This window comes from Seriola dumerili, unplaced genomic scaffold, assembly GCF_002260705.1.
Source record: "Seriola dumerili isolate Sdu_G_001 unplaced genomic scaffold, Sdu_1.0 BDQW01000017.1, whole genome shotgun sequence".
In the NCBI taxonomy this organism is placed as follows: domain Eukaryota; kingdom Metazoa; phylum Chordata; class Actinopteri; order Carangiformes; family Carangidae; genus Seriola; species Seriola dumerili.
This window is the reverse complement of record NW_019174272.1, coordinates 293,977-321,830: the sequence shown is the minus strand read 5'-3', so window position 1 is coordinate 321,830 and position 27,854 is coordinate 293,977. Positions and strand designations below refer to the sequence as shown.

Below are 27,854 nucleotides of genomic sequence, written 5' to 3'. Positions count from 1 at the left end.
ATAACAAATAATTATAAAAACAGAGGTTAAAGTCTTTTTAATTTGGTTTGTAGGACTTTCAGGAGGATGTATATGTTACTAAATGAGAAAATAACTTTAATTTGGACATCTGCGTCTTATTAAAAATGTGTGTCTACTACAGTATGTGTAGTGTGTGTGTAGTGCGGTGATTTGGGCAGTAGATGGCGCCACTGTTATTCCCTGTCAGTTTGGGGCCAAACCTCGGTTTTCTCCTGCTTCCAGGTGCTACAGCTGAGCCCTTCCGCTCTCCGTACAGGAATTTGTAGACTGCATTACGTCAGTTACCCTGCCAGCGGCTAGAAAGCACCTCCGTCCAAGAGAATTTAGGTTACTTATTTTCTGTGGAGAATTAAAGGGATTTGTGTGGGTCTTTTTCCCCCTCACTCCTACTCAGACTTTGGAGTTTGGGAATCCTGGCCGGGCGACGAGGAGGAATGAAACTTTGAAGCGGCGCATCACAGCTCTCCTTCTTCAGTATGAGACGTTTGTAAAAGTATCTGAAAATCGACGACACTCTCAGAAAGTAGATGGAGGAACCAGAAGGTGAGAAATATTTCAGGTTGTAACTTCATACCGAGGAGAGGTTATATTGTTTCCGTTTAACAACGGGTTCCAGTCTTATGGTTTTACACGGCGAGTTGATACAATGTTTAAAGCTTCGTTTTTTGTTTTTTTGTTTTTTAAATGTCGGTGAAACGTCGAACCTGTTGTTTACTCAATCTCCCTCAGCTACCCAGTTTCTACCAGTTTCACATATTTTAGCCGGAATTTTAAAGCTATAGGTCTCCTCCAGGTTAAACTAAAGACTTTGTGTTTTTTTTTTTTTTTACAGGTACTGATCATTGTTACTGTGCGGGCTGTGGAGGAAAAATTCAAGACTCGTTTCACATGAAAGTCTTGCAGGACATCTGGCACAACGCCTGCTTTCAGTAAGTGTCCAATTTATGATTTACTGATTCCTGCAAGTACCCCGTGTACCCCCACGTTTGTCTGCTAAGTGAAGGCTTTGTTATCATAGAAAGAAGGAGGGGGGCAGTTTGCATTGATATGGGTACAATTGTTTTTTGCTTTTGGTCAACATGCTGCCTGCTTTCCGTTTGGGTGTACTTAGAAATGGCCTTGTGGATAATCCCAGAAGCTTCTGCCTTGTAGCCTAAACATGGGCCTACATCTGTTCTCCTTTTTCACAATTCAGCATTGTCTTTGAGCCACTCTGCACAAAATGCCCTGTGTAGGATGTCATTCCTGCTACTGTCACAGCTGACAGGCCTCAGCATGGGGATGGGTCTAGGCTCTTGAATATAGATTGGTCAGAGAAATGATCCTACTCTCCTGGAGGACTTTGACCCTCTGCTTTGAGGCTTAATGATTGCCACACTGGAGCTGTTGTGAGCTCACAGGTCACTGCTCCATAGTGAGATATCTCTGTATGGGGCAGTGAACCTGTGGTTGGATGCCAACATCATATAACATTCATTTGGGTTTCCCCTTGGTTAGCAGTAACAATCACGTGTTGTGATCTATGATGAGATGGCACAGATTTTTTTTATAAGTTGATGACACTTCTCGATTAAACTGTTCCTGGTCAAAACTGCCGTGCCAGGTTTGAATTGACCGCAGGATCACAGCTGCATTTTTTTTTAACGAAAACAGTATGTGTACAGCAATCATTGTGCCTAATCAGACCTTAACATTATGAAATGGATGAGTAAGAACTGGTGCCTGAATCTGTGAATGTAGTTGACTGGAGCACAGCTTTTTCTCAGAGGCCACATAGTGTATATCCAAAAATCCTTTGGTTTTTATGTCTGGCTCTGCAGGGCTTCTGGTGGATCCAAAAAGCCCTTAAGAATAGAACAGATTTAATGCTGACTGTGTTGCCTGTTTCTGATGACTGAAATGGCTCTCTTGGAGTTTTGAGCCAGTATCTAGCAGTGTCCTTACATAACCTGGGATATGACTCGGTCCAAACACTGACTCCTCAATAACACATACAGCTCCCTCTATCATCTCAGAGGCAAGGTTCCTGACATAGCTGTGTTACTCACCATTGATCCTCTCCCTTCCTTTGTACTGTTATGCTCCCTCACATTTTTTGGCATCCTCCTTCATAGCAGTATCTTTGTCAGAAAGGTCTTCAGTTAGGCTCTTAAAAACTTGCATATATTAGATTTTTTTGTATGCAAGTGGGACGCCAGTGGGACTTCAATATTGTTAATCATCTTAAGTATTTTGCAGTTGTCCATCTGAGGTTTGACTCCTGGTTTCAAACTGTCCTTTTATTTATTTATTTATTTATTTTTTTTACAGGCTTTTTACAAGCTTAAATACACACTTTGAGATATCACTTCCACTGCAGCAATGCGACACTCAAATCACTGCTCACATTTTTGCAAGACAATTATTTTTGCTTAAAGAGCTAAATCTCTGAGCTCTTAAAAAGAAATAGCACAGCAAAAATAAAATGTCCTTGTTACTGTGATACCTCCTGTGGTGTTCCTATTGTCTATTGTCCACATGCTGCCACTCTGCCCTCCATGTACCTCCACCTTGTTTGGCATTCTTACAAGCTGAGGTCACTCTTGTTCCAGTAAACCTGGCAGTGTTTTTGAGGGCTATAGGTAACAGCACGTTCAACTCCGCTGTGTTCTGCATTCCTAGACAGCGATTCAGAGGTGTGAGTCCGCTGTGTCAGACACTGACTGCAGAATTTTGTTATTTTTCCCCAAAGGAAAGCTTGATATTTCCTGTCTTGTACTTCACTCGAAGCGTATAGAGCTCCAGATACCGTTATCAAACTTGGCCTCAAAAAGAGTGTTGTAAAAAGAGTGTATGTCATATTTGTTTCTACAATACAGGATCATGATATTTAGTATTCCTGATGTGTCCTCATTTATTTTTCTGCAGTAATGAAATATGTGGACATTCATATACAGTACACACACAGAAACATTTTTTTTGGATACCAATTTCTCATTTTATTTTCCAGTCTAGTTTAATGAGGGTACAGCAGTACAATACAACAGCTTAGAATATTATGAACCTATTAAATACATTTATTGCTTATTCTACTTTTTGGTGCCATCTCATACCAAAAAGTAGAATAAGCAATAAATGTATTTAATAGGTTCATAATATTCTAAAATGTTGTGCTGAAATAATAAAGCAATTAACTGATTAGATGATTGAGAGAAAATTAACTATTTTGACAACTGATTAATAATTTCAGTCATTTTCCGAGCAACATTTGGTGGTTCCAACTTTTCAAATGTGCATATTTGATGTGCTTCTTCTTTATCATATCTGTCAAACTGGATTATCGTTAGGTTTTCAACTTAAAACTAGCTATTTGCTTATGTTAGCTTGGGCTATGGGGAATTATAAAAAGCATTCCTTTCTGACATTTTAAAAATCAAGTAATCAATCAATTAATATCAGCAGATCCATTGATAATGAAAATACCTGATTGAATTTTATGTCTTGACAAAAATCAGCAGAGCTTTTTCACATATTGATTGAAATCAAAGGCAGCTTTGTTGCATGTCTTCCAAAACAAATTGCATTAACTCTCCCTGTGATATAAATGAAGAAATAATTGTCACTCTCCACTTCTTGGAAAGAGGTCGTTGTGGAGAACACAATAGTCAAGTCCTCTGAGATAAGGTCTCACTAAAAGTGAAACACTCCCTCTGCAGGTCTTCAAGCCCGCTATGAAAGGTCCCTCTCTGACTATCTCTACCTCATACTCCAACAAAAGAATTCACTCCAGCAGGAATGTGGATTTAAGGAAATGAGTAATGTTTACTTTGTAGTGTTTGTCCAGGCAGGACCACTGCATTGTTCATTGAAGAACCACCTGAGTTTAGCGTGCCCGCCCCCCATTCATCCGCACACATAGAAGGAAGTCAGGTGTTTTTATAAGCACCCCTACATCACTTTATCTTGACAATTTATAGGGCCATAATGGACAATAATTATAGTTTATCGACTGGTTTTGTCTTGGAATGCTTTTGTCCAGAACAAGGCAGACAGGGGTGGAAGTTTTTGGTTTTTATGCCACACCTGGTCCGATACTGAAAGTCCTATGTATGCAGATGAAATGCTGCACTTTTTTACAAGTCTTTCTCTTCCTTGTGCTCATATATCTTTTATCTGATTCGCCCAAATGTGCGCACTGCACCAGACAGTGTTGATAGTGATATTGATCCTACTAGTGCTGTTGTGTATGTTGTAGCTTGACAAATACTGGGTTTTTGAAGTTGATACAGACAACACTATATGAGAACTGAAAAATCTAATTTATGTTTTTTTTAAATAAATGCATAACATAATTCAACATTTTTAAACCAAGACTCCTTAAATTTGCATAAATTTGAAAAGAGTGGGATGTCATACAGTTAAAAACTGACCTTGTCAGTGCTATTAGGTGGACAAACTGTGTAATAGCAACAACATGTAATGGTTTATAAATTACTATAAACATGCTGTAGTTCTGGTATTTCAGCACTACAATTTCTTGTTACTTTTCAGCTGATGTGTAAGTCATTTCTTGGTGGGCTCTACTGTTGAGTAGAATTTCACAAAACTTTACAAATGTCTAGGGTCTAATTTAAATAGTTTCATGAACTGAAACTAGAATTTAATGTAATTCTGCATCCAGACTGTGTGATATGTCTTTATTTTTATTTATTTAAAATCGAAAATCATTGAGAGCAAAGCCCTCATATACAATGATGATAAGCAGATACAAAATAATAAAAATACAAGTTAAAAGAAGAACATCAATTAAAACAAGAAGAACACAAATTAAAACAAATATATAAATACAATTAATAAATAATGTAACAAACAAAACCAATTAAAACAGGTACAAACTGACGTTAAAGGGTTTGAATGACCAAGAGGTACCAGTGAATTCATTTTTGGTTTAAGTGCTTTGTTGTGAGTTCCAGGTTAATGGTGCAAAGAAGCCAAAAGCAGTTTTTCCAAGCTCAGTTTGAACTCAAGGGACATGAAGCATTAGCCAGTCATTAGTCCTGGTTCAGTGTGATCTAGTGGACCAAACTAAGATGGAAGTAATATATGAAGGCAGCTGTCCAATTGAGCCCTTGTAAATAAACAAATATGTATTCAAATTGTGCCAATTTTTGTACAGGATGCAGTGATGAATGTTATAAGCATCATCAGTAATTAACCTGAGAGAAAAGTGGTAGACAGCATCAAGGGGCTTTGGAGTTGTGTTATTTAATTTGCATTAATTTACCGACCAAATTTGATACATGATTTTTAAACGAAAAACTTCTCATCAATCCAAATGATGAGAAGATGTGTGGCCTTCAGTCCAGCTGTGGCCACAGAAGCACAGCTACCATTACTCATGCAGTCTTTACCGTAGCAAACTGTCAGCTCTGCTTTCCCTAATCATGTCGCAGTGTGATGAATCAGGCTGGAGTCATTATCACGTTGACCTCATGTTCATTGTAAATATTTGTTGCTGTCATCGGAAATGAACTTTCACAGTATTTGTCATAAGGCCATTAAAATGAATGTCACTTCGCTGAAACGTCACCTTTGCCTCAGATCCACTGTTTCCCCCACTCTCCACTTTTCTCTCCCCAAAAGACACAAATTTGGTCTTTTCTCTATTAGACGACTTCTTAAGTGATGCCAGAAACCTTCTGCGATCTTTGCCAAAGTCAATAAGCCTGGATCAACTATACCTGCAGTGCAGGCAGCAAAGTGATGCATGAGGCTCGTCACAGAGAGAAACGTGAGCATTCAGGGAGTATTTTTTTTCAAAAGAGTAAAAGCATCAGCGGAGCTCTCACTGTCAGGATCATATCCCTGATTTAGAAATAGTTGTTGATTAGGAAGTCAGTAGTGTCAGTTGAAAGTTTATTATTGTAGTCATTCCTAAATGCAACCTGCGCATAAAGAATTAGTCCTGTGAATGTTTTACATTCCAATTCAGTGGCAAAACAATGTCCAAACAGCAGTGACACATTTATTGTGATTCAGTGAAGTGAAGTCTCATCTAGCATCCTTGTTCAAATTACTTATAAACCAAGGTGAAAACAAGGCTGAGGAACATTTTGGGTCTTTTCAAAGTGTGAATGGCAGCAACAGCATAAAAAAAACAGGACAGCAGACATTTCAGTAAACTAATCCCTGACAGAGTGGTTCATCTCTGATTGTATTCTGGCAGTCCAACCTGCTGCCACCATTTTGCATAACCAGTGCAGCTTGTTCGAGGAACAGTCATAGCCTGCAGGTGCTTCCCAGTCTGCTGGCAACTTCAGCATTCCTCACTCTGAACATTTTGTCCTGAAGTTGCAGCCATGAATGTCCCTTTAATTTGCCAAGTATCTTCTCAGGTGACAGCTTGGATCAATCAGCCGTTGGAGTGGTATTATTGAAACTGCAATAAAAAGGAATTAAGTATGACAAGTGCTTAATGTTTAACTATTTATAGTGTTGCATTTGCAGCATTAGGGGAAGAGAAGTATGAGAGAGAATGTTGACTCAAGTTCCTGAATTAACCCTGGATGTTAGTTATATGGTTTGCACCTTTGAATGCAAAGCTAACAGGATAGCTTGTTATTATTGAAAATGACACAGATAAGAAAATGCACATTGAGAAGTTTGTAATTGCAAGCAAAAACGACACAATAAACAACCACATGAGGACCAAGGACTTTGCCCCTATTGGGATTTTTTTTTCAGCCTGTTTTAACAGACTATAGTTTGTTGTCAAAGTCTCGCTCCAGTTTTTCTTAAACAACTGGATCCTATTAAGGTGCTGGAAATTGGCTAAGGATTTGGCTGCCTTATTGGTGGTGTGCAGAGGCTAATAACCAAATGTTCCTTGAGGCCACCATCTGCAAAGGCCTGGCAGATTCTCCTTTCTCAATAATGGAACAACTCTTTGTGCCGTCTGTTTTTCTTACACTGTAACACTGCGCAAACAACAGCACACATGCAAGACCCAGCAGATCTCATGAACGAGACATTTACTGTGCCCTATACCTTGTAACTACAGAGAAAAGTACATGTTGCTGTCGTCGGGAACATGCCCCCAGCTAATATTCCTATCTAATCCAACCTCAGTGTTGGCAGTGTGATTGATGTTTTCTACAGGGTCCCTCTTTCATTATTTAACACCGTACCACCGTAACACTGTTCACTGGAATGTAATTTATGTAATATGAGGAATGCCTTTTGACAAAGGAAAATAGAAAAAGTTCACCTAGTTTGGGTGATGGTTCAAATATGTAACCCTTAACAAACTGCAAATGTGCCTCGGCTCTTGTCTCCTTTTTTCTCAGTGTTTGTTTGTCTCTCTTGGTAAATTGATTAAAAAAAATATATATATTTTAATTGATGTTGATTGGATTGGGAATTATCATCAGAGGCATTTCCAATAGTAGTATCGGTATTGTAACAACTCTATCACCCACATACCCTTTGAAATAATACACTAGGCTTTTGATTCTCTAACATATCACTTTGAAGATGATTACCTCAGAGTTGAAAAAGCCTCTCTTCCTTCTTCTCTGTTCATGTATTTTGTTCTGTGAAAACATGACCAGGACTGTTTTTTTTTTTTGCCCTCACAGGTGTTCTGTGTGCTGTGACCACCTGACTAACTGGTACTATGAGAAGGATGGCAAGCTGTACTGTCGCAAACACTACTGGGAGAAGTTTGGAGAGCTCTGCCACGGTTGCTCTCTCCTCATGACTGGACCTGCCATGGTACATCTGCTGCTCTCACTTTTACCTGTCATCGAGAAAATTTTACTTGGTCTTTCCCTCAAAGGATAAGCAATATAGCTAATGGATGAATGGATTTTCCAGGAAGTAAGAGTGTGACAAAATGTGTTATCAAGTGTAGGTTCCAGGGTTTTTGAAACCTTAAAAGTCTAACTAAAAGAAAGGATGTCTTGGCCTTTGCTGCTACGATTATGAAGCGCCAAGTCCCCCAGCTTTATGGAAGTGCTTTATTACCTTGCTGAAGTACTCCTTTAATGCTAAAATGGCATGCTAACCTATGGCTCTTGCTCTGCTATTTCCTTCAATTAAAAATGTTTTCCAGGTGTATGAGCATTACAGCCCACCAGGCTGTTAGCGTGGCTATATTGTTTTGGACTTGCTATTTTTTTTTTTTTTTTTTTTCATTTTGCTATTGTGTGAATGTGCATTGCGATGTGATTGCCAGGCGTTCAGGGTCTGCCTTGCCATGAATCATATAAGAACAACTGCCAACAATTTCCCCCTCTACTTAAATAATACCAGAGTGCCCACAGAGCGTGTCAGTGCTCTCTGTGTACCCCATTCTCCATACTGCTCCAGATTAACACCAACATGCATTAAAAGGCAGGGGGCCTGTTATTGTGGCGATTACAGACGAGTGATACTTTCATAGGCTGCTGCTCAAAATAGCAGACTGGACCCTAGACCTCACTTGTGAATTAGTTTCCCCCCCTTGAGGCCCCTTTCTGTTCCTTCTCTGTACTGAGGTTCTCCACAGTTCACTTCCTCAAGTACACAGAGGGATCTAGTGGGAAGAAGCTTGAACATGAGATGGTTTATGGAGTCCATCATGTTGAGTCCTCTGTGGTGGGATGGCTATGTAGATATTACCCACAGTCTACGACTCATTGTGTGCTGCACTGGTGGGTTTTCAGAGATCAAGTATCTGTTCTTAAAGAAACACTATGTTACTTTTGAAAGACGAAATAACACATTCTTCCCTCGATACATTAAAAGCTAAATAAAGAAACAGTAAAACACAACGTTACTTACTTTATTGCTGTCATTGCGTTTTGCTGCTGTGACCTGACTCGGTCTGTTCTGACCTGTAGCTTACTGTTAGCAGGCCTTAGCTTGATATTGCTATGTAACTGACCTCACTGAGTCAGTTCACTGACTTTATGACTCCCTACTTGTGCTGAAATTGTGCTATGTTTCAACTTCCTGTACCTGCCACTTGTGGCCACAGTTCAGCAAAAGTTAAAGAGTCTTGCTTTAAAAGAAATACCTGTTTCTAATTTTTAGCTAATTTCCACAATCTTACCTTTGTCTTAGTGAGGTTCCAGCAAACTGAGCAGTCCTTGTTTAATACATAGCAGACTTAACTATTCAGTTTACATTCATCAGACTGACGCAGACTACGAGTTAGATTTCGGAAATAACTTGGATTCAGTCAGATGTAGAGTGCAATGCACATGTGAACCATATCTTATCAATTATCCAATAAGTCAAAGTAGGTTTTAAATAATGAGGAACTGAAGTAAACACTAAAAATTAAATCTGACACCAGAGAAACACGTCAGCCAGCTTTGATTTAGTATCTACAAGTTGAAACATGAAATTCAGGTGGCAGCAGCTCTTGCTGGTCACAACTGGGGTCACTTGTCTAACATGGAGCCAGACTGAAGTTTTTCTTTTCGCCACCAAGCAACACACATAATGGACTCCTCTATTTAGTATTGGCATCCAGCTTCATCAGCCAGTGAAGCCAAGTGTTTTTGGCAGAGCAGAATTGGCATTGCAGCCTCTCAGCCAGAAAGAGAATCATTGTGGTTCATCAGCAGAGGAGGGTCATGCAGAACTGCTGCTGCTTGTTAGGCATTCAAGTCCAGAACAGTATTGTTTTTGTCCTGGTTTTAATCATTTGTTAGTTTATTGATTCATTGAAGATGTTTGTTATATTTTAAGAAAGTTTTTGGTGACCTTTTTTTTTTTTTTTTTTTTTTTCATAATTGATCTGCTTTTGCTGTTCAGTTTCACATTTTTTTCCTCTCCAAATTGAGCCCCACTTAGTTTTTCACTTTGATCTTGTTTTTTACAGCTCTGTCTTGCTGTTAAAGCCTGAGGCAGGTTGTGACTGTGGTTAGTGGTGGTGGGTCTGTTCCTGGCTTGAAGGCAGGGAGTTGCAGACACACTCCTGAGATGTCACAATGATTTGGCTGACTTCACTTTAATCTCTTTGTAGCAGCAGGGAAGCCTTTCCCAGCACTGACTCACTGACTCACTGGCTCACAGGTGTGGTAACTGTGGGAAAAAGTCCAACTTAACAGGCAGATAACTTCACATCACAGTGATTCTATGGCTGGGAAATGGAGGAGCTCCTCAGAAATGCAGAAAATTCAAACAAATTATGAATAGTGGTAAAACAGCTTCTGTAACAGAGCATAACTATTACTTTTTTTGGGAAAAAACTAACATTTTTCTTTATCTTCATGAACTTAAATTGGCAGTCGCATTCTGAAGTCCCAGTGTAATTGACGTCCATCGCTGCATGTATTGTATTATTTCCTGCTGGTATAAGATGATAAGTATGAGAGGGGCCATAGCTCAGATGGTAGAGCAGGTTGATCCTTGGTTGGCAGTTTGATCCCTGACTCCCCTGAACCCAAGTTGCCTAAGGAAGGGCATTAACTAACTGAAAAAAATAGTATACTATTAGATTTGTGTCATCTATAAACTGTACATGGAATTAGGAAACCTGAAGTTTTCCTGCCTCACTTTATCCCTACATCATTCAGGTACACATGTAGATTTTCCACTGAGCCACATTTAAAAGGCTTAATTTCTTGAACTTTAGTTTCATAATTGAACCTGAATCAGCATGCTTCATGCTCAGCTATGTGCACAATTAGATTACCTGCTTGCCAAGGGCTGGGCACATTATCTCAGAGAGAGAGGGAGAAGGAGAGAGAGAGACCAACCCAGATAATATGTGAGTGTGACATAAATTGCAGAAAGGGAAATTGGGCAGTGATGTGTAGGCAGTGTAAATGAGAGAGAAGGCACATGACAGATTGTTGAAAGCAAGAACGTCAGCGTCTGAGTGGCTCAGACCTGCAGAGGGAGGTGACATCATAGCAGATTCCAGACAGACTAGGAGTGAAGCAGGTGTTACGACTGTGTCACTGCTCAGAACGAGAGGCGGGTAGAAAACAACACGCAGCACAACACACTCATCTCTGACGAGCAGAGCAAAGCACAGCACAGCGGGACAGCAGCCTCACTGTCAGCATATTACTTCTTTATGCTTTGCACTGTGAAGATAAGCTGGTTGGTTTTGTGGTTCCAGGTGGCCGGAGAACACAAGTATCACCCTGAGTGCTTCGTGTGTCTGAGTTGCAAGGTGGTGATTGAGGACAGGGATACCTACGCCTTAGTGGAGCGATCGAAACTCTACTGGTAAGTCTCCTGCACATGCCTATTCTATCGTCACTGATTTTACTCATCTATGAAATGTGTATTTTTCATTTAATATGTGAGTTTATTTTTCAAGAAGAATAGCAGGCAACAATGTCCTCAAGTTAGTGTTCATCTGTAAATGTTATTAGTCATTATTAGTTAGTCATTATTCCATGACTCCTTGAATTTTGTGCTCTTTCAACAGTAACTGAACAACAAGCATATGTCCCTACATGTAATGCTTCACTCCCCCTCCTGTTGTTTGCAGTGGAAAGTGCTACAAGCAGGTGGTCCTTACACCCATGTTGGAAAAGCGTTCACACGACTCGGTGCTAGACTCACTGCCCCACACGGTGACCCTAATCTCGATGCCCTCTGCAGCCAACGGCAAGAGGGGCTTCTCCGTCTCAGTGCTGAGGGATGTCAACGGCTCAGTGAGTGTTCAAGTCAAAGAGTAAGTAGCACCTGATGTCAGTACCTGTTTCACTGCCATGTGGAGACAGCATGAGTAATGCTTTACGTAAGTCTGATTATAAGTTTGCTAAATAGCAGGGCACTAGTGTGTGTGTAAGTGTGGCACTGCAGGAAAACGTATTAATTGATTGTTTCAACTGATGTAAAAGTGTTTTAGTCAGTGCTGGTTTAGTGGCTGGCCAGCAGACAGACCCAGTTGTCCTTAATCTACTAACATTAAATGAGCACATTCCTTCTACAGTGCTAATACTCACATATTGGTGTTGGTACTGTATTGTTCCAGGGTCAGAGGGATGCTTATTAGTCCAGAGGTGCGAAATGCCATCCATGTTGGAGACAGGATCCTGGAGATCAATGGCCTTCCAGTTGGGACATTAATGGAGGAGGAGGTAGGTTTATACCTTGCATATATCTCTGATACTCATGGAGTGATGTGTGATCTGAAATTCTTTGAATGAAGCTATTTCTGTCCCTATTAAGGGCAAGTCAATTCCTTGAGTGCAATTTGAAAAGGTATGTTCTTTATTATATAACGTGATTTTTAGCATTCCTTACATTCCTCCATTTATACATACTTCAGCTGGGAGAGTACGGTATGTGGAATGACTTAAAGGTTCATTCCCACAACTTCACCCGCACAAAATTACAATCATTCCAATACAGTCACTGCTCACTGCTTAAATTTGTGTTATAGTCCACACCGACGACAGCTGTGGCCAGAGGCATTATGTTTTCATGTTGTCCATTCGACTGTATGACTGTACGTCCAAGTCATTCTCATGAATGTGATGTCTCAAGAATATCTTGAGGGAATGTCTTCAAATTTAGCACAAACGTTCTCATGGACTCAAGGATGGACTGATTAGATTTTGGTTGTTAAAGGACAAAGGTCAAATTCATGGTGAAAGTTTGTAGCTTTATTCTGCTTGCTTAATTCTTAGCTGTGCTCTGATTGGTTGCTTGGTAGGTAGCCATATATGAGATCTTGTGACCTCAGTAAGGCCTTGAGGGAATTTCCACAAATGTGGCAAAAACATATACTTGAAAGGTGAAAGGTGAAAGGTCGAGGTCACAATGACCACACAAAGCACGTTTTTAGCCATAACTCAAGAATTCGTACAGCAATTATGACAACATTTTACAAAAATGGTTAATATTTTATATAAGTTGATAAACAGGGATGTAATCTGAAACTAGTCTGGGTGGCAGAGGCACACAACCACAAGGCAGTAATTCAAGTTCATAAATAATTATCCACAGTCCTTTGGTTTAAATCAAATTTTATTTACTGCAAGAAATCCTGAGAATTCCAGTAAGAGTGTCGTATGGTCGTGGGAACTAATAATGTTAAAATCATGAGAAATCCTTCAACCCTAAATCTCATTGTTTATTTAGGTGGACGATCTTATCCACCGCACCAGTCACACGCTGCAGCTGCTTATAGAGTATGACCCGGTCAGGCAGCGTTTGGATCGGCTCAGACTGGGATCACCCAGGAGCCGGTTGGGAGTCCCAGCCACCTCCCGCATGCGTCTGTCCTCACCTTCTGATGCAGTCCTGGAGAGAACAGATGTGGTCGATGACGGCACGCTTAAAAGGAGGTCTTTGAGGTATGTTAGGCCTAACTAAGGTCTCAGAAACTTTAAAGCTTACATATTGTGGAGTCAGTAATGAACAAGATGTGAGTGCATTTAATTTCAAATCAGCCATATTGTCTCTACCGCAGGCGGAGTAACAGCATATGTAAGTCACCTGGGCCAAATTCTCCCAAAGAGTCTCCCTTTACTACACGAGACATCGGGCGCTCTGAATCCTTGAGATCCTCCAGTAGCTGCTCTCATCGCATCTTCCGGCCATGTGACCTCATCCATGGAGAGATCTTAGGAAAAGGTTTCTTCGGACAGGCCATCAAGGTCAGCCTCCCACTGCCATCAGTTCTTCACCATGTGTTTTACTCCAATCATTCAGGACTTTTTTTGGTTCCTCTGGCAATGAGCTTAAATTTAGTTTAAATTCACTGTCACCATCCCACTGACAGGTGACTCATAAAGCCACAGGAGAGGTGATGGTGATGAAGGAGCTGATCCGCTGCGATGAGGAGACCCAGAAAACTTTCCTAAAGGAGGTTAGTAATCTGCAGCAGGAGGTCTGAGCTTCCTCATAGACAAAACAAAGTCCTCTGGCTCTGCATGGAGCTGTGATTTATTATACTCATAACTGAAAGCACGCCACATGTTCCAACAGTTACCTCTTTGTACCTTGTTGTTTTGAGGGTTTTTTTTTTTTTTTTTACCAGTTTTGTGAGAAAACATTTGCCTGATTTTTATTGTATTTAATGCTTTTTCTCATGGATTAAATTTCACCTTTACTAGAGTCTGATGAGGGATAATCTGCTTGCATTCCTAATCGTGAACTTCTGTCTTTCTGTCACTCAACTAATCTTCAGGTTAAAGTAATGCGAAGCCTCGATCATCCACATGTTTTGAAGTTCATCGGTGTGCTATATAAGGACAAGAGGCTCAATTTGATAACTGAGTTTATCGAAGGAGGCACCCTGAAGGATTTCATCAGAGACACAGTGAGTTAAACTACTTGATTCACTTAACTCTTTTACTCTCCTCTTCCACAGTAGAGCACAAAAACCTTTCAGTGGCCTCAGTAGGAGGTGTTTGCAGCTCAGAGTAATGTGGGAGGTGGCTGACCTGAAGTAAACTCTGCACTGATAGACGGCTGTCGGCTCTATAGTGGGCTGGATGGCATGTCAACTGGTCAAGATGTGGAATGGGAAAAGTTGTAGAAAGTGCTACCAGGTGAAATTTAAAGAGCTGTGCTCCCCTCCCCCCCAAAAGCTGACTGCTTCTAAGGAGCAGTTCAACTCAGCACATAGTCCAAGGAGGAGAGGGAGAGTGTTTTCTTTTATCTTTAATTAAATGCATTTAAAGTATGTGGGGAAAGGCCAATTTTGAATTTTGTTCAAAAATATTAAATTTTGTTTGCTGATACTATTGAATAATGTTTCCCTGTCTCTACGTTGGTGCACACTCATTTAGTATCCACTCCTGTTATGCATCATTGCCTCTGAGGAAGCGTCTATCAATTTCTGTTATGTATTTTTTTTTCCTTTACTCGGGACTAACAGGATCCATTTCCATGGGAGCAAAGGGTGAGCTTTGCAAAGAGCATCGCTTCTGGCATGGTGAGTTGGCTTCTTGCAGAGACATTTCCATTAGTGAAATCTTTGGCTGCTATTTTCAGCCATTTAAATGTGTGTAAATGTGCCTCAGAGTTCAGGACCCCTTGCTGGGGTCACCATGACCACAAGGGGTCCTGAGATTACAGCAGATGATTACTGGGGTAGTAAATGAAAATGTTGTCACTCAAATACTATGTTTTTCCTCATTTAGTTTTTAAAATCCTAATTTGTAATACTAAATTTAAGTTTTAACTCTTCAGCCCGATAAATTAATCTGAGAAGTGAAAAGCACATTTGTGACTGAACTGCTCACAACTCAATAGATACGCAACCTTTGTATTAAGGGGGTTTATAACAAGCAAACAAGGTTGGGAGCCACTGCCGTAGAGTGTAAAGACATAGTGAAATATTTCAGATTGCGTTGCAGAGATTTGCTGAGATCTGGATCAAGGATTAAAGATGGCGTCAGTCATGGAAGATGTTGAATAGTGCTGAAAAGTTTTACTATATAAAAGTAAATTTTCTTGCACATGTTCGAGTTTTACCCTCCTTAACTTTCCTCTTTGTTTCAGGCCTACCTTCACTCAATGAGCATCATACACAGAGACCTCAACTCTCACAACTGCCTGGTTAAACTGGTAGGTGACATGGCATCTTACCAACCACTACAGATGAGAACATTTGAACAATAAGAATAAGGGGTGGGAATGATTTGTTGGTTTAATGAACTGAGGAAAAGTAGTTCCCTGCCCTGCGATTTGGCAAGACAGTTGCGTCTATAGAGCCTCCAGGAGCATTTATTATATTAATGGCTCCTTTCCCTTGTAGAGCATTAATTCAGCTTACAAATCCCACTTATTTAAACCTGATATTTTATCATTCTGTCAGTTGGATGTCAGACCAATATTTACTCAGTTATACATGTCAAGTATACATTTTTGTACTAACATGGCTCTTCACTTCAAATGAAGCTCAGAGTGAACTATTAAAACTGTCATCTTTCACCAGGACAACACTGTGGTCGTTGCTGACTTTGGACTCTCTCGACTCATAGTAGAGGAGAAAGTAAAGCCTCCTCCTGAAAAACCCTCCACTAAGAAGAGGGTTTTCAGGCGTATTGACCGAAAGAAGCGGTACACTGTTGTGGGAAACCCTTACTGGATGGCTCCAGAGATGCTCAATGGTGAGCTGCTCACAAAACAATGAATTACCAACTTGATTTACAGAGGATAATTCATTCTGCAGGTCAATGAGTGCATTTACTTCATCTTTCACGTGATGTTATTTCAGGTAAACGCTATGATGAGAAGGTGGATATTTTCTCCTTTGGAATCGTACTTTGCGAGGTAGGAACATGCTGATTTTACCCTGATTATCTGCTTTGATTTTCTGGTTACACAGCTTGCGATTGCAGTGCTTTTTGGCAGGCAATTCAAAAGCCCTGGATGAGGGGACTTCAAGGAAAACTCCAAAAATAGTTTGCAAAACAGCTTCTGCTCACAGCTGTATTATCAGATCGTGACAACACACACTTAGCCAGCAAGTTTCAAGTACAGATCTAAAGTGCAACTACATGCTTTAGAAAATAATAGAACATTACATACAGTAGACTTCACTGTAGCAGATGTGCTAAAAATGTTATTCTGTGCTTTAATCATTCACCCTGATATTTCATTTTAAGTGTGTCTGTATCTAGTAATTGATTTAACATTACTTCCTCCTCTGACTTATGATCCAGATCATTGGAAAAGTCTATGCAGACCCTGAGTGCCTGCCCAGGACGCTGGACTTTGGCCTGAATGTTGGCAAGTTTGTGGAGAAGTTCCTCCCTGACGACAGTCCAGCAGCTTTCTTTCCACTGGCTGTGGCCTGCTGTGACCTCACACCAGACAACCGGTAAGCACCTGCTGTTATTGTAATGGTTAATGGTTTACACTTTGTTTATTATGAGAAGTAATTTTTTTTGCAGAGTTGCTGAGTGGTTGATGACTGCTAATATAATGACCTGAACAAGGCAAAATCAAGAGAGATGCAACAGCTTTGTAGCAAACATTTAAAGAAATGTGTGGGAATAATAGTGTTACCACTCACTCAAATGGCGACATGAGAAACATGTCCACGTTCACCCTGAGACACAGTCTCCTGCCAGTTATTTGAACTCAAGACTCAAGAAACTGTAGAAGCAGAAGGGGAAAAAACAACTACTTTCAGATGCCATTTCAACCTGGCTGCACAGGGACACGCCTCTGCAGCCAGATTACTTCCTCATGTTTTCTCTCAACCTTGTCAGTCTGGTTTTAACCTTAAACCCCTTTGTGTGCCCTCCTTGCCCTTTCCTCTTCCCCCAGTCCACCTTTCCAGAAGCTGGAGGACTGGTTTGAAGCTCTGTCCCTCAACCAGGAGCTGGGGATCCCCCTACCAGCTGAACTGGATGAACTGCATCAGAGTCTGAGTCAACGCCACTGGCCTAAAGACGGCTCTCCAGCGCAGAGCAGCGACCAGCCATCAACCCCGACAGCAGCCTCTCCAGACTCTTCCAGCATGGCAGACAATGGCACCTAGGACCTGTGCCTCCCTTATTTGACCCCTCTAAACTGCTGCACTAATACTGTGGATGTGAAAAAGAGGAAAACTGCATCGAACCCGAGCCATATTAGAACTGGATAACCTGAGGTAGCTGGACGTTGTTCTCCCTGTGTGGGACCTTTACTCTGAAAGTTTCACTCAACTGCAATGTGAGTGGAAAGACGCATTTCAAAAAAAGTGTTGGTTACTAATTCCTTCTTTTTTTTTTTCAAGCCTTCTCAGCCCCCATTCAATGCACACAGGGTTTTACTAATGTTTACTGTGTATAGAGACAAAATGCAACTTTCTGTTATCCTGTCCCTGACTTTTATAAGGTGGGAAAACCTGAGTGAGTCTGGCATGTGACAGCTGTTTTGTTTTCCTGGCTCTGAAGTCGTTGTTTGCCATGTGTGGAATGCACAGATCAGTCCTTGTCCTGAGGAGGACTCACTTCACTGCAGCAGCAAAGAAAACAAAGAGGCTTTAAAGTTAAGCTGATCATTGACATGTCCAAGTAAACAGAGGATAGGTCTTGAAGAAAACAGGAGCAGGCAGTGAAAGCAAAACAACCACTGACCCCAAATAGTTTCATCACTCTGAGATTTGGCACAAGATGGCGAAGGAATGTTCAGATTATTACTTTTTTTTTGTTTAAGCACCACTGACGTAATTATTGACAAGATGGCTACAAGTATGGTTCAGTACTTTGTAGTCTAATGATTTTAATTAATTATCATCTTAGAATGATGAATTAACACTATTTAGATTTTGACATTTTGTTCAAAGTTTCTATCGAACTCCCGATGGCTTTTTTAAAAGACAGGGCAGAAGCTGTTCTGGAAAAGAAGGGCTCTCATTAATAATTACCAGATGTAACCATGCAAGAGTTGACCATAAAAAGTGGCCTTGTACAGAAGAACTGGATTTTTATTCTTAAGCAATGTATATAAATATGTACATATTATGCCTCTAATTGGACATCATTTTCTAATGGGATCTCTAGATTTGTAGATTTTTAGACATTTCGTCAACAATGGACGTTTTTACCTGTTTTGCTATCACCATGCAAGGTACTGACGACCAGTTGTAACCACTATTATTTATATCACTTTAGTATTTCATAAATAAACCTTCAGAAAATTTCCTTTTATTGTCATTCTTCAATTTTGCATGTCAGGAAATGCATTAGAAACAGCTCTTCTGCTACAGTTCAGGACCAAAGTTAAATCATTTATAGATCTGTATTGACCTTAAAACACATGCTGCAACGTATCGGCCATCAGATATGAAAGGAAGACGAAATCAGTTCACAGCAAAAAATGACAAACTAAGATGATTGTGTTTTCAGTGAAGTAATTTAATTGACAAATGATTAATAGATAAATACTTGTATTTTTACTATTGGTTATCCTAAATGATAACTAGGTGGAATGACAAAATATTTAATTGTTTAATATTAATTAAATGAAAATTAATCATTGACTGTAATTTAGACCTCTACTTTTAGCACCTTGGAGTAGAGCTGTGGATAAAAACAACAAATATATTTCAGACAATTGATTGTCAAAATTACTCTCATATCCAATTTAAAATAATTAGAAAAAAAAATCAAGTGTGTCACTATTAGAGTTTATGTGAAAGTCACTGAATAGAATCCAGAGATCCAAACTCTTTTGTCCCAGGTTGATTTGTTTCTGTGGCTTCAGACGCCTCCTTAAATATATTTGTCCCAGTGGTACTTACTTTATTATCTTCACCTGCTTTCTCGGGTGACTCCAATGACTGAGTCAATGTATTTATAGGAACTGCCAACAGAGGGAGCCGGTGCAAAAAAAAAAAAAAAATCCCACTATGAACAACCTTTGAAAAACAAGAGACTTATCACAGCCCAAACATTCCTGCTGTGTTATGTTGTTCTAGTCTGCTTCTGTCATTTTAAATATACAGACTTCATCACACCATAATGTCTGTGCTTGATGTTTTATTTCAGTCTCAGCGGTGAAAATCTGCATTCATACAAATACAAGTACTAAATTCAAATGCTGAACAACAGTATTGTGAACACATTGCGTATATGAAGAAAGTAATCACAGCCAGCACACAGACACTTGAAATAATGGAGCAGCCGTAACCAAAAATTACCAGTGATGTGGATCCAGCAGCAATCACAAAACAAGATTGTCAGGAGTGATGATTGATAAACAAACTGGAAATATACTGGGAAGTAACAATGTCTCATGTGCATCGACAAACTAAAATCCTCCGTGTACGATGATCTCTGTTTTTTAGGCAGGTATTTTCTAAATGTCTTCTTCGAGTAGTTCTACTTTTTAAGATGCAGAAAAAGCGGCCCCCTGAATACAAACATACAGCAGGTAACCGTGCACATGCATTCATGTTTTCGAATGAACACCACCAAACTTTGGACTGTTTCTATTCTACTCCACTCCCTCCACTCTCTACCCTGAAGCATCAAGTGCATGACTCAAATGTCTGAATCTAATCTAGGCACCAGGCTTCTTCAGCACTTCAACACACACACACACACATACACACACTGTCCTGCTCTGCAAAGACAAGATTTCAGACTTTCTCTTTCTCACCCCATCTGTTCTGTGTTGTGGCAGTGCTATTTTGTCCTGAGGACTAACTACTGTCTCTCATGCTTCCTGAGAGCACTCTGTATTTCCTGTCACTCCTTAACCTGTAGAAGAAAAGGGCAAGTCCTCTTTCATATCTGCCAATGGCCGCTGTCGTGCTTTGTAACTGCATTGGCCTGTCAGTCAAGTACAAAAAGAAAAAAAAGATTTATCTGGGAAAAGATAAACAAGTACATTCAGAAGTATCATGCTAAGGCAATTTCTGAGTTGGAGGCCTTCCCTTGTCTTCAGTGGGTCTGTTTTACCTCATGTTCGCGCATCCTGTCTCAGAGGAGGATGGCTATTTTTGGACACACATCTGTGTCACCAGTGTGTCTCCGAGACAAACCAGTCGCATTTTTCCCTCGACACAGCCAGCGGGTCAGCATAAAGGAAAATCAACCACATATTCATCATGTAACGACACCTCCTGTGGAGAGCACCTCTCCCATACAGAAACATACTAAAAAAAACCAAAACATTACCCCACTCCAAACACCATCTCTTTACAAAGAACCATTATAAACACATATTCTCCAACGTCCATTTGACTAGATATTATACTACATATTCATACTGTTATTTAGGGGGGCAGCCCATCAAATCTATCAAATATGAATATTAAAGACCTCATGATACATAACAACAGATTGACCTTAATGGTTTCTAGTTGTTAAGACTGTGTCCATTGTGTGTCATCTTATCGTTTTTGTGCCCCAGATGTATAAAACCTTAAGGAAACAGGACACAGCATTCAGTTCAAGTCTTTGGAGCGAAGACGACTCCCCTTCTCCTTTTTAAAAACAGAAGTTACTCAGGGAGGTGGAAAGGAGAAACGGGGAGATAGGAGTGTTTTGGTCCACAAAAAACATATCACAGTCCTGTTTGAGGACTACACATGCTGCTCATGCTCCAGGGGTACCAGCTTGCTGGCCCATGAGGGGGTCCCCGCCCTCCTCCACACTCTCCTGGACGGGGGTTGTCTCGTGCTCTGCTGTGATTACGATGGTGTTCTCATCGACCAGCTCACAGGTGGGGTTGGAGAAAGCCGACAGGGGTAGGGTGATCCTCTGCATCTCGCGCTCATACACTCGCTGGTCATGCTGCTTCTTTAAGTCTCGACCCCTAAACAGCAACACACAAAGGAGGTTCATTAAGATTTCAAGTTCTCTCTGTTTTGGTCTCCACCAACTCTTTAGCTGCTAAATGCTCCACTATGTTCAACAGCTAGTCACTAACTGTGTGTGTCTGCTGTTTGAAGCCGAGCAGGTTTACCAACTGTGGGTTTATCAGAGATTTCCTACTCAAAACAGCTGCCTGCTGTGGCTGAAAACGATAGTATGAGCGTGGTAAGAGTGAAAGTTTTGGAGGAAAAAAAAACAAAACCAGGAGCTGAAAGAAGCTAAATTACTCTGTTGAACTGAGGTGAGCTGTAGAATTATGTGTTCATCAATTCCTCCTCACGAACAAGTAGTCATGTGATATTCCAATAAAGTGATGTTATTCTAAACAATTTAATTAATACTGAGTTAAAGATCAAAGCTATCATGCAAATTACCAGTGTGTAAAAACGTAGTTTGCTGGTATTATAATAAACATAGCGCTTATAATGATGCCTTCAGTAATCTTGTAGCAGTGTTTTTGGGGGCCACCCAAGCTAAATATTCATGATAAGTAGCTTCTGATAACATACTGTATGTAGATTACGGCCTGTTATAACAAGTGCCTGGCCTGTAACAAAGTCGAGGGACAGATGGTGAAAGGGAACAGGGAGCTGACAAGCTGGCGAGGAGTTTATCTACTCCAAGGCAACACAGTGATGGGACACAGCATGAGGCTGCTTTCTACTGATCTGCAGCCAAAACAGGCCAATATATTCTTGGACTCAAAATACCTCCTACTTGCCTGCTCCAGTGCAGCACATTGTGCAACTCAAACTGAAACACCGCATATCACCACCAATTCTTTACACAAAAGGTGTGGTTACTTTTAGTTTGAACTGTATCTGGGTTTTTTTTTTTAGTTCCTCTGCTTTCTCACGATCCCCAAAAACCTTTTTGCTTAGATTAATACCGCTCTCGCGTCTGTCCAGTATGTAGTTAGCCAGCGGTTAGTTGGCTTAGCTTAGCATAAAGACTGGAAACAGTGGGAAAGCCTGGCTCTGTCCGAAGGTAACAAAATCTACCTAAAAGCACCTCTAAAGCTCAATATTTAACATGTCGTCTCTTGTTTGATTAAGGTTAGCTTTTATTTTAGGTTATGTCCCAAACAATTTCTTCACCAAGACCAGAAACTTTCATGGAGCTAGTTGCCTGGCAAAGTACCCAGGATTGCTGTTCCCCCATTTCCAGTCTTCCTGTTAAGCTACCAAATGACACAGGGTAAAAACTCTTGGCCATCACTGCGGAGCCTCGGGCTTGTCAGGGTGCTATTTGTTCAAGTGGATGGGAAGCCTGCAAGGGAGCAGCATCCTTGTCAATACAGGACCTACTCCCACTGGTCGGTTGAGAGCTCCTAGTGGGGATATAGTATGAACCTCTGCACACACTACACCTCTACACCCTCTGCCCTAGAGGGCAAAGAATCATTTATATTGCAGGAGGCACACAGTAGGCCACGGCCACTCCTGGCCTGTGGAGGGGCAGCTGAATTGCGACGAATATGAGCATGCATGCAGCACATCTATCACATTACCGAGGGTGATGTCACTGTACCCTGAGAGCAGGTATAAACCCTCTGACATAATATGCTGCTCCTCCTTATTAATAATCACCTCCTAAAAATAGAAAACAAATACAGGGGCACTGCTAATCAGATTTGACAGCCAAGAACAGATCTGTAAGGGTCATTTTGTGCTGTGCCAAAGGGAATCAGAGCAGAGTGCCCCTCTTTTACAAAGCTGGGCCCATCTTTTTAAATATTACATAACTGCAGCGAATGTGAGGGCTTCTCCATCCCATCCAACCCTTCCTCCACGCTCTCTTCTCTTTCAAGAATATAAAGTAAGAATGCTTAAAATAGACTGCAGGCACTTCATTTGCTGCCACGTCCCTCCGCATGCTCTGTTGTGGTTGTTGTAAAAGAAATAAATAAATAAAAAGATATTAAAATGGCTGCATTACATCCAAGTGGAACAACGGAGAGCATTGTTGGGGAATGTGAACAACAGCTGATGCCCTAAACTCAAGAGACCATTAACGCACATGCTATTATGTGGTACAGCTAAACATACTGGCATTCGTCCCGCACATCTCGAAGCTATCAACAGCGCTGCATGTGCCAGAACAGGAATGCAAGAAGGATTTACAGCATCACATCTTTGCTTTTCACAGTTACAGCAGATGTATGCCATGTAATGATGATGTCCTGGAAATAAATAAATAAATAAATAAATAAATAAACGCTCTATACTGGGTCCTCTTTCATAATGTTCCTCAATTACTGAACTAAATTTGATGATTTTGCTGTGATTTAGATACTGACCTCTTATAGAAGTAGCCAAATGTGATGCCTACACCAAGGACAATTATAATCGCCATCATGAGTATGCCAAGGACGTAGCCTGAAAAACAAATTGAGAACATAAGTTAGTGTGTACCACCAATATCATATCATACATGTTGTCAGAGTAACAACAACTACAACATACCGAGTGTGCCAAGGTCCTTTTTCTTTTTGGGTCCTGTGCGCACCCGCTGGCTGATTCCCATCACCGGCTGCACCGCAGCAACTTCTCCCTGAGAAGGTCCTGACTTGGCCGCCTGAAAGCTCTCCGTGGAGGGAGTGGTTCCTGTGCGAGTGAGGGATCCGGCTTCTGCTGGCACAGTCGAGCCTTCTTCTAAAATCATAATTAAACAATGCCGGTTTTAAAAACAACAGTGTTAAAAGTGACTTTTTATTGAATCACACTGTGAGTTGTGTTTGTGTTGATCAAAGTAAAATATGTCCCTCAGATACAGGTCAGTTTTAGCCATATACAATCTTTATTTAATTGTGACCGGTAACTACTTTACTCATTTTTATTTCTCTAGTCCACCTCAATCATCCTGTGCAGAATACTCTCTCCACAACTGTAACCATTTGTAGAAAATTTGATTACACAGATTAGGCAAAATGACAAAACTAGGCCACTATAGATTTGTACATCAGATATTGTACTGCATACCATCAGATATTTTGTGATCAAATCATTTATACCTTGTTATCTCTCCATCTAATATTTTAGGGTAAATTAGAGCTTTATGGCTGTTTTATGTTTGGATTTTTATATGATTTTGATGATGAAGTATCTTTCTTGGTCAGTAACTAAATTGGCTGAATTAGCCAGAAGTTATTCTGTCCAAAAAACAATAAACAGCTTCCAGGAAACTTCCTTTATCACAGCACATATCACAATATTAAGTTACATATTATATTTATATACAGAATACATATGAATTTCATCCATATCTTCCATTATCAAATTATCAAACTACACAGATTTTTAGCTCCATGCCAATTCAAGCACATTAAAAAGATGTAAAGTATTAACACAAACAGTTTACCCCTCAAATGTTATTACACTACATAACACTGCACGAATCCATTCTTTATGTTTATGGTACTTAATCTGATTTATCTCTAACTGCATCGTCTTTCAGTGTTTTATTAATGTTCTTTGATTGTATTGTGTGTGGAGACACTTGATGCACTTAGAAAACACTTTGTCTTGATTTGACTTGACTAGAAGTGCATCATCTGGACCGTGTGGTTTCCAATTACTGTTGGTCCAATAACATTACCACTGACGCAAAAACCTCCTCAACAGCAGGACGAACACTGCTCTCATGTAGCTGTTGGAACGTAAATCAGTTAGAGGTTTGACGAGCGCATGCGTTTTTCACATGTGCCAGACACATACAGGCTCTGCACGCTCCACTCTGCTTCGTGAGACAGGAAGTTCATCGGCAGATAACAGCATCTGCGCTTTAACTTTTTTTTTTCTCCACTTCCTTCTTACAAGTTGTTGTTTACCAACTCCCCAGAGTTAAAGAGCATGAAGTCATAAATTCAAGCAGCCAATCAGCTGCTGTCTCCAAGGGGAGACTGTTCTTCTCTGCAAATGAGCTTTTAGGGTGTGGTCAACGCCTTTCTTGAAACTGATCTTTCTGCCATGTGACGGCAGGGCTTTGTTATTGTGTGACTTGGGTTGGTTCCCGAGACAAAAAGGAAACAAAGGGCAAAGTATACAAGACTTCTCAGAGCAGCTTAGTACTGACCAACTGACCTAATACAGACTAATACTCTTAACTGGGAAAAGTAAAAGTAAAGTAAATCAGTAACGCATCTGTCAAATGAGCACACGTTTTTTTTTTCTTTGTGGTAAAAGTTTTTTATTGGCCCATCAAAGTTTAAAACTTGGCTGCATCCTCTCTCACCATTCTCTCTTTTTTGTGTTGAGTAATTGGGACATTTGCATAGCTACAAAAATTTCACCTCATTATTTTTCCCTAGCATAGCCCACTTTTTTAAAATAATGAGAGGTTTACAGGGAAGAAAAAAAATAATTGCAGCATCAGCATCATCAAGAGAAGCTGCTGTTTCAGTGTTGTTTGTATTTAATTGGAATATGCATATTTATCTTTGCCTGGCCGGACTTTTATAGTTGCAGTTTTCTATATATGTCACACATGTTGATGATACCTACCTTCGCATGTGTCAATTGCACAGGACTGTTTCTGGACTGTCCCATCTGGGCCAGCAATGTAGCACCAAGGCCTCTCAGAGGAGTCTGGGTTTCTGCAGTAATTGTGATCTCCAACACCTACAAGAGATAAAAACAGCACACGTCTGTTACAGATGCCTCATGGAAATACAGGTTTGTCTGTGTCTGTCTGCCTGTCCGTCCCTGCTGTGTGGGTAAACCACTGGATTCATTAATCATTAACACTACTTCATCACACTACAATGAACAGGCCACCATGAGCACAAAGACAGGAAACAGCAGCTGCTGTATAAAAGACGCCATTTAACTCTATAAACACGCAAATCAGTGCCGCGGTATCTGAAGTGTGGGATGTAAATATCATTAATGTGTTTGTTGCTTCACGTTTGTGAGATTACTTGCAATCATGTGGTGTATGTTATGGCATTGTATCAAAATCTCAAAGATGTCAGAGGAGAGAGTTGCCCCCTGTAAAAACAGTGTTGTACCCATCGACACAAGAAACATTTTAAACCGCCGGTCTTCATCATGAACCCAACGCAGAGAAAACGAAGAGAGAAATCACAAGTTCATCTTTCATTTAATGGGACATTCCCCATCTGTATAAGAAGACGCATCAGTTGAAGTAGTTTACCTGTCTGAGAATCAGGATGCATTTCAACATCATAGTCTCTGGAAATGTTGGACCAGTTTAGACAGGTCAGACCTGAGAAGGAGCTCTCTTGGACCCCTCTGTACTCCACACCATTGGATCTCATGCAGTCTGAGAATAACATAAACATAAAAGAGATTGTACAATCAAAAAGAGGAGAAGAAAAGAAAATCATAAATATTATTATGTATGTAATTTGAATTAAACCAGACTGGATTGGGTGGACTTTTTTTGAACAACAAATAGGAAATTCAATGCAAAAAATAGTCCATAATTTGTCATTTTACCTTTTTGGTTTCCATTTGATGCACTGCTCTCCACCATCGCCACGCTCAGGAAAACAACGTGCAAAGAGAGGAACATTTTGCAGAGCTGACGGACTGAATTCACCGACAACATGGTGCGCTGATGTGCGTTTTTTTCCCCTCTAAGAATTACAAAAAGGCAAATCAAATATAAAATGTTGATGAAGTGGATGAAGAGCCTGTGCTGCATGTGCATCAGACACACTGCTCCTCTCGCTGGAGTCCCAGCCCTTGTTTTTGTCAGAGAAGCTCAGCTTTCTTCGTAAACAGCCTTCAGTGGGAGGAGGAGGAGGAGGAGGAGGAGGAGGAGCTGTCCTTTGCAGTACAAACCTCAAGGTCCTAAAGCCTCACCGGCTTCTCACCTCACACACATACACACACACAAAAACAAAAAACACACAGGAAAGAACATCAACTGAAAACAGTCTGGCAACTTATCATGGCGTGCAGCCTTGTGAGAAGAAGCACATCGTCAAAACAGTCAGGATGGAAAGTCAAGGAAGTTCATCCACATTTTTTAAGATGAAAAAATAAGGTTCTGGTTGCTTCCATAATCCACCGTCTTAACTTTTTTTGCTTTTTCCTTTTTCCTGCCCAGGAATTATTCCCAAGCTTATTACATTTTCTGTGGCTGTCTATAAATAGCTGCTCTTCTTTCCATTTTCATTTGAAAGTACACTGAGTCATTACTTTCCATGTATAATCCTCATCCAACTGCAGAGCCTTATCTGGCTCAAAGTGCTTGGTGCATCTGTCCAAACCCAATCTTCCTGTTTCCCAGGCTTCCTTCCACTCCACCAGGGTTGTGGTCCGCCACTCTTGGTCAGAGGTGGGCTCTGCAGGGACTGTTAAAGGACAGCTGCCAATAGCATTTGCTTCTATCTGGCTGTGCACAGGGAGATGTGCACTGAGAGCGGAGAGGCCCTGTGTTATTGTTGGCTGATGGGTAAAGAGGACAGCCAGCACGTGACTCACTCAATGTTCACTGAGCCACTTTTCAAATAGATGCTTACCCAGTTTTCGGGCAATTACTAGAGCAAACACACAGCATCTGTCTGGCACTCTCCATCACACTCTGCTCATTCAGGGTTAC

At 40.6% G+C, this 27,854-nt stretch overlaps 2 protein-coding genes across 2 annotated transcripts; one reads left to right on the top strand and one right to left on the bottom strand.

The window, feature by feature from the left end:
* Positions 1-302: 302 nt before the first annotated feature.
* Positions 303-19,314, top strand: limk2 (LIM domain kinase 2). Its single transcript, XM_022751624.1, has 16 exons — positions 303-564; positions 854-950; positions 7,638-7,773; positions 11,120-11,229; positions 11,498-11,683; positions 11,987-12,092; positions 13,099-13,313; positions 13,430-13,616; positions 13,742-13,828; positions 14,150-14,281; positions 14,843-14,899; positions 15,469-15,534; positions 15,905-16,079; positions 16,187-16,242; positions 16,635-16,792; positions 17,245-19,314. Exons 1-16 carry the CDS (start codon positions 549-551, stop codon positions 17,456-17,458), a joined length of 1,998 nt encoding a protein of 665 aa, XP_022607345.1. The 5' UTR covers positions 303-548; the 3' UTR covers positions 17,459-19,314.
* A 935-nt stretch (positions 19,315-20,249) lies between these two features.
* On the bottom strand, positions 20,250-27,023 carry pik3ip1 (phosphoinositide-3-kinase interacting protein 1). Its single transcript, XM_022751636.1, has 6 exons — positions 26,744-27,023; positions 26,439-26,567; positions 25,787-25,903; positions 23,750-23,938; positions 23,584-23,662; positions 20,250-21,225 (listed from the first exon to the last, which is right to left on the bottom strand). The coding sequence occupies exons 1-6, from the start codon at positions 26,955-26,957 to the stop codon at positions 21,006-21,008; spliced, it is 948 nt and encodes a 315-aa protein (XP_022607357.1). The 5' UTR covers positions 26,958-27,023; the 3' UTR covers positions 20,250-21,005.
* Between the last annotated feature and the right edge of the window lie 831 nt (positions 27,024-27,854).

Coding starts and splice junctions, on each gene's coding strand:
- limk2 (XM_022751624.1), top strand. Junction 11,230..11,497: donor GAGCGATCGAAACTCTACTG/GTAAGTCTCCTG, acceptor TGTTGTTTGCAG/TGGAAAGTGCTACAAGCAGG. Junction 13,314..13,429: donor CTTAAAAGGAGGTCTTTGAG/GTATGTTAGGCC, acceptor TCTCTACCGCAG/GCGGAGTAACAGCATATGTA.
- pik3ip1 (XM_022751636.1), bottom strand. CDS start 26,957: ATGCACATGCAGCACAGGCTCTTCATCCACTTCATCAACATTTTATAT. Junction 26,568..26,743: donor ATCAAATGGAAACCAAAAAG/GTAAAATGACAA, acceptor TGTTATTCTCAG/ACTGCATGAGATCCAATGGT. Junction 21,226..23,583: donor TTTGGCTACTTCTATAAGAG/GTCAGTATCTAA, acceptor GTTGCTGTTTAG/GGGTCGAGACTTAAAGAAGC.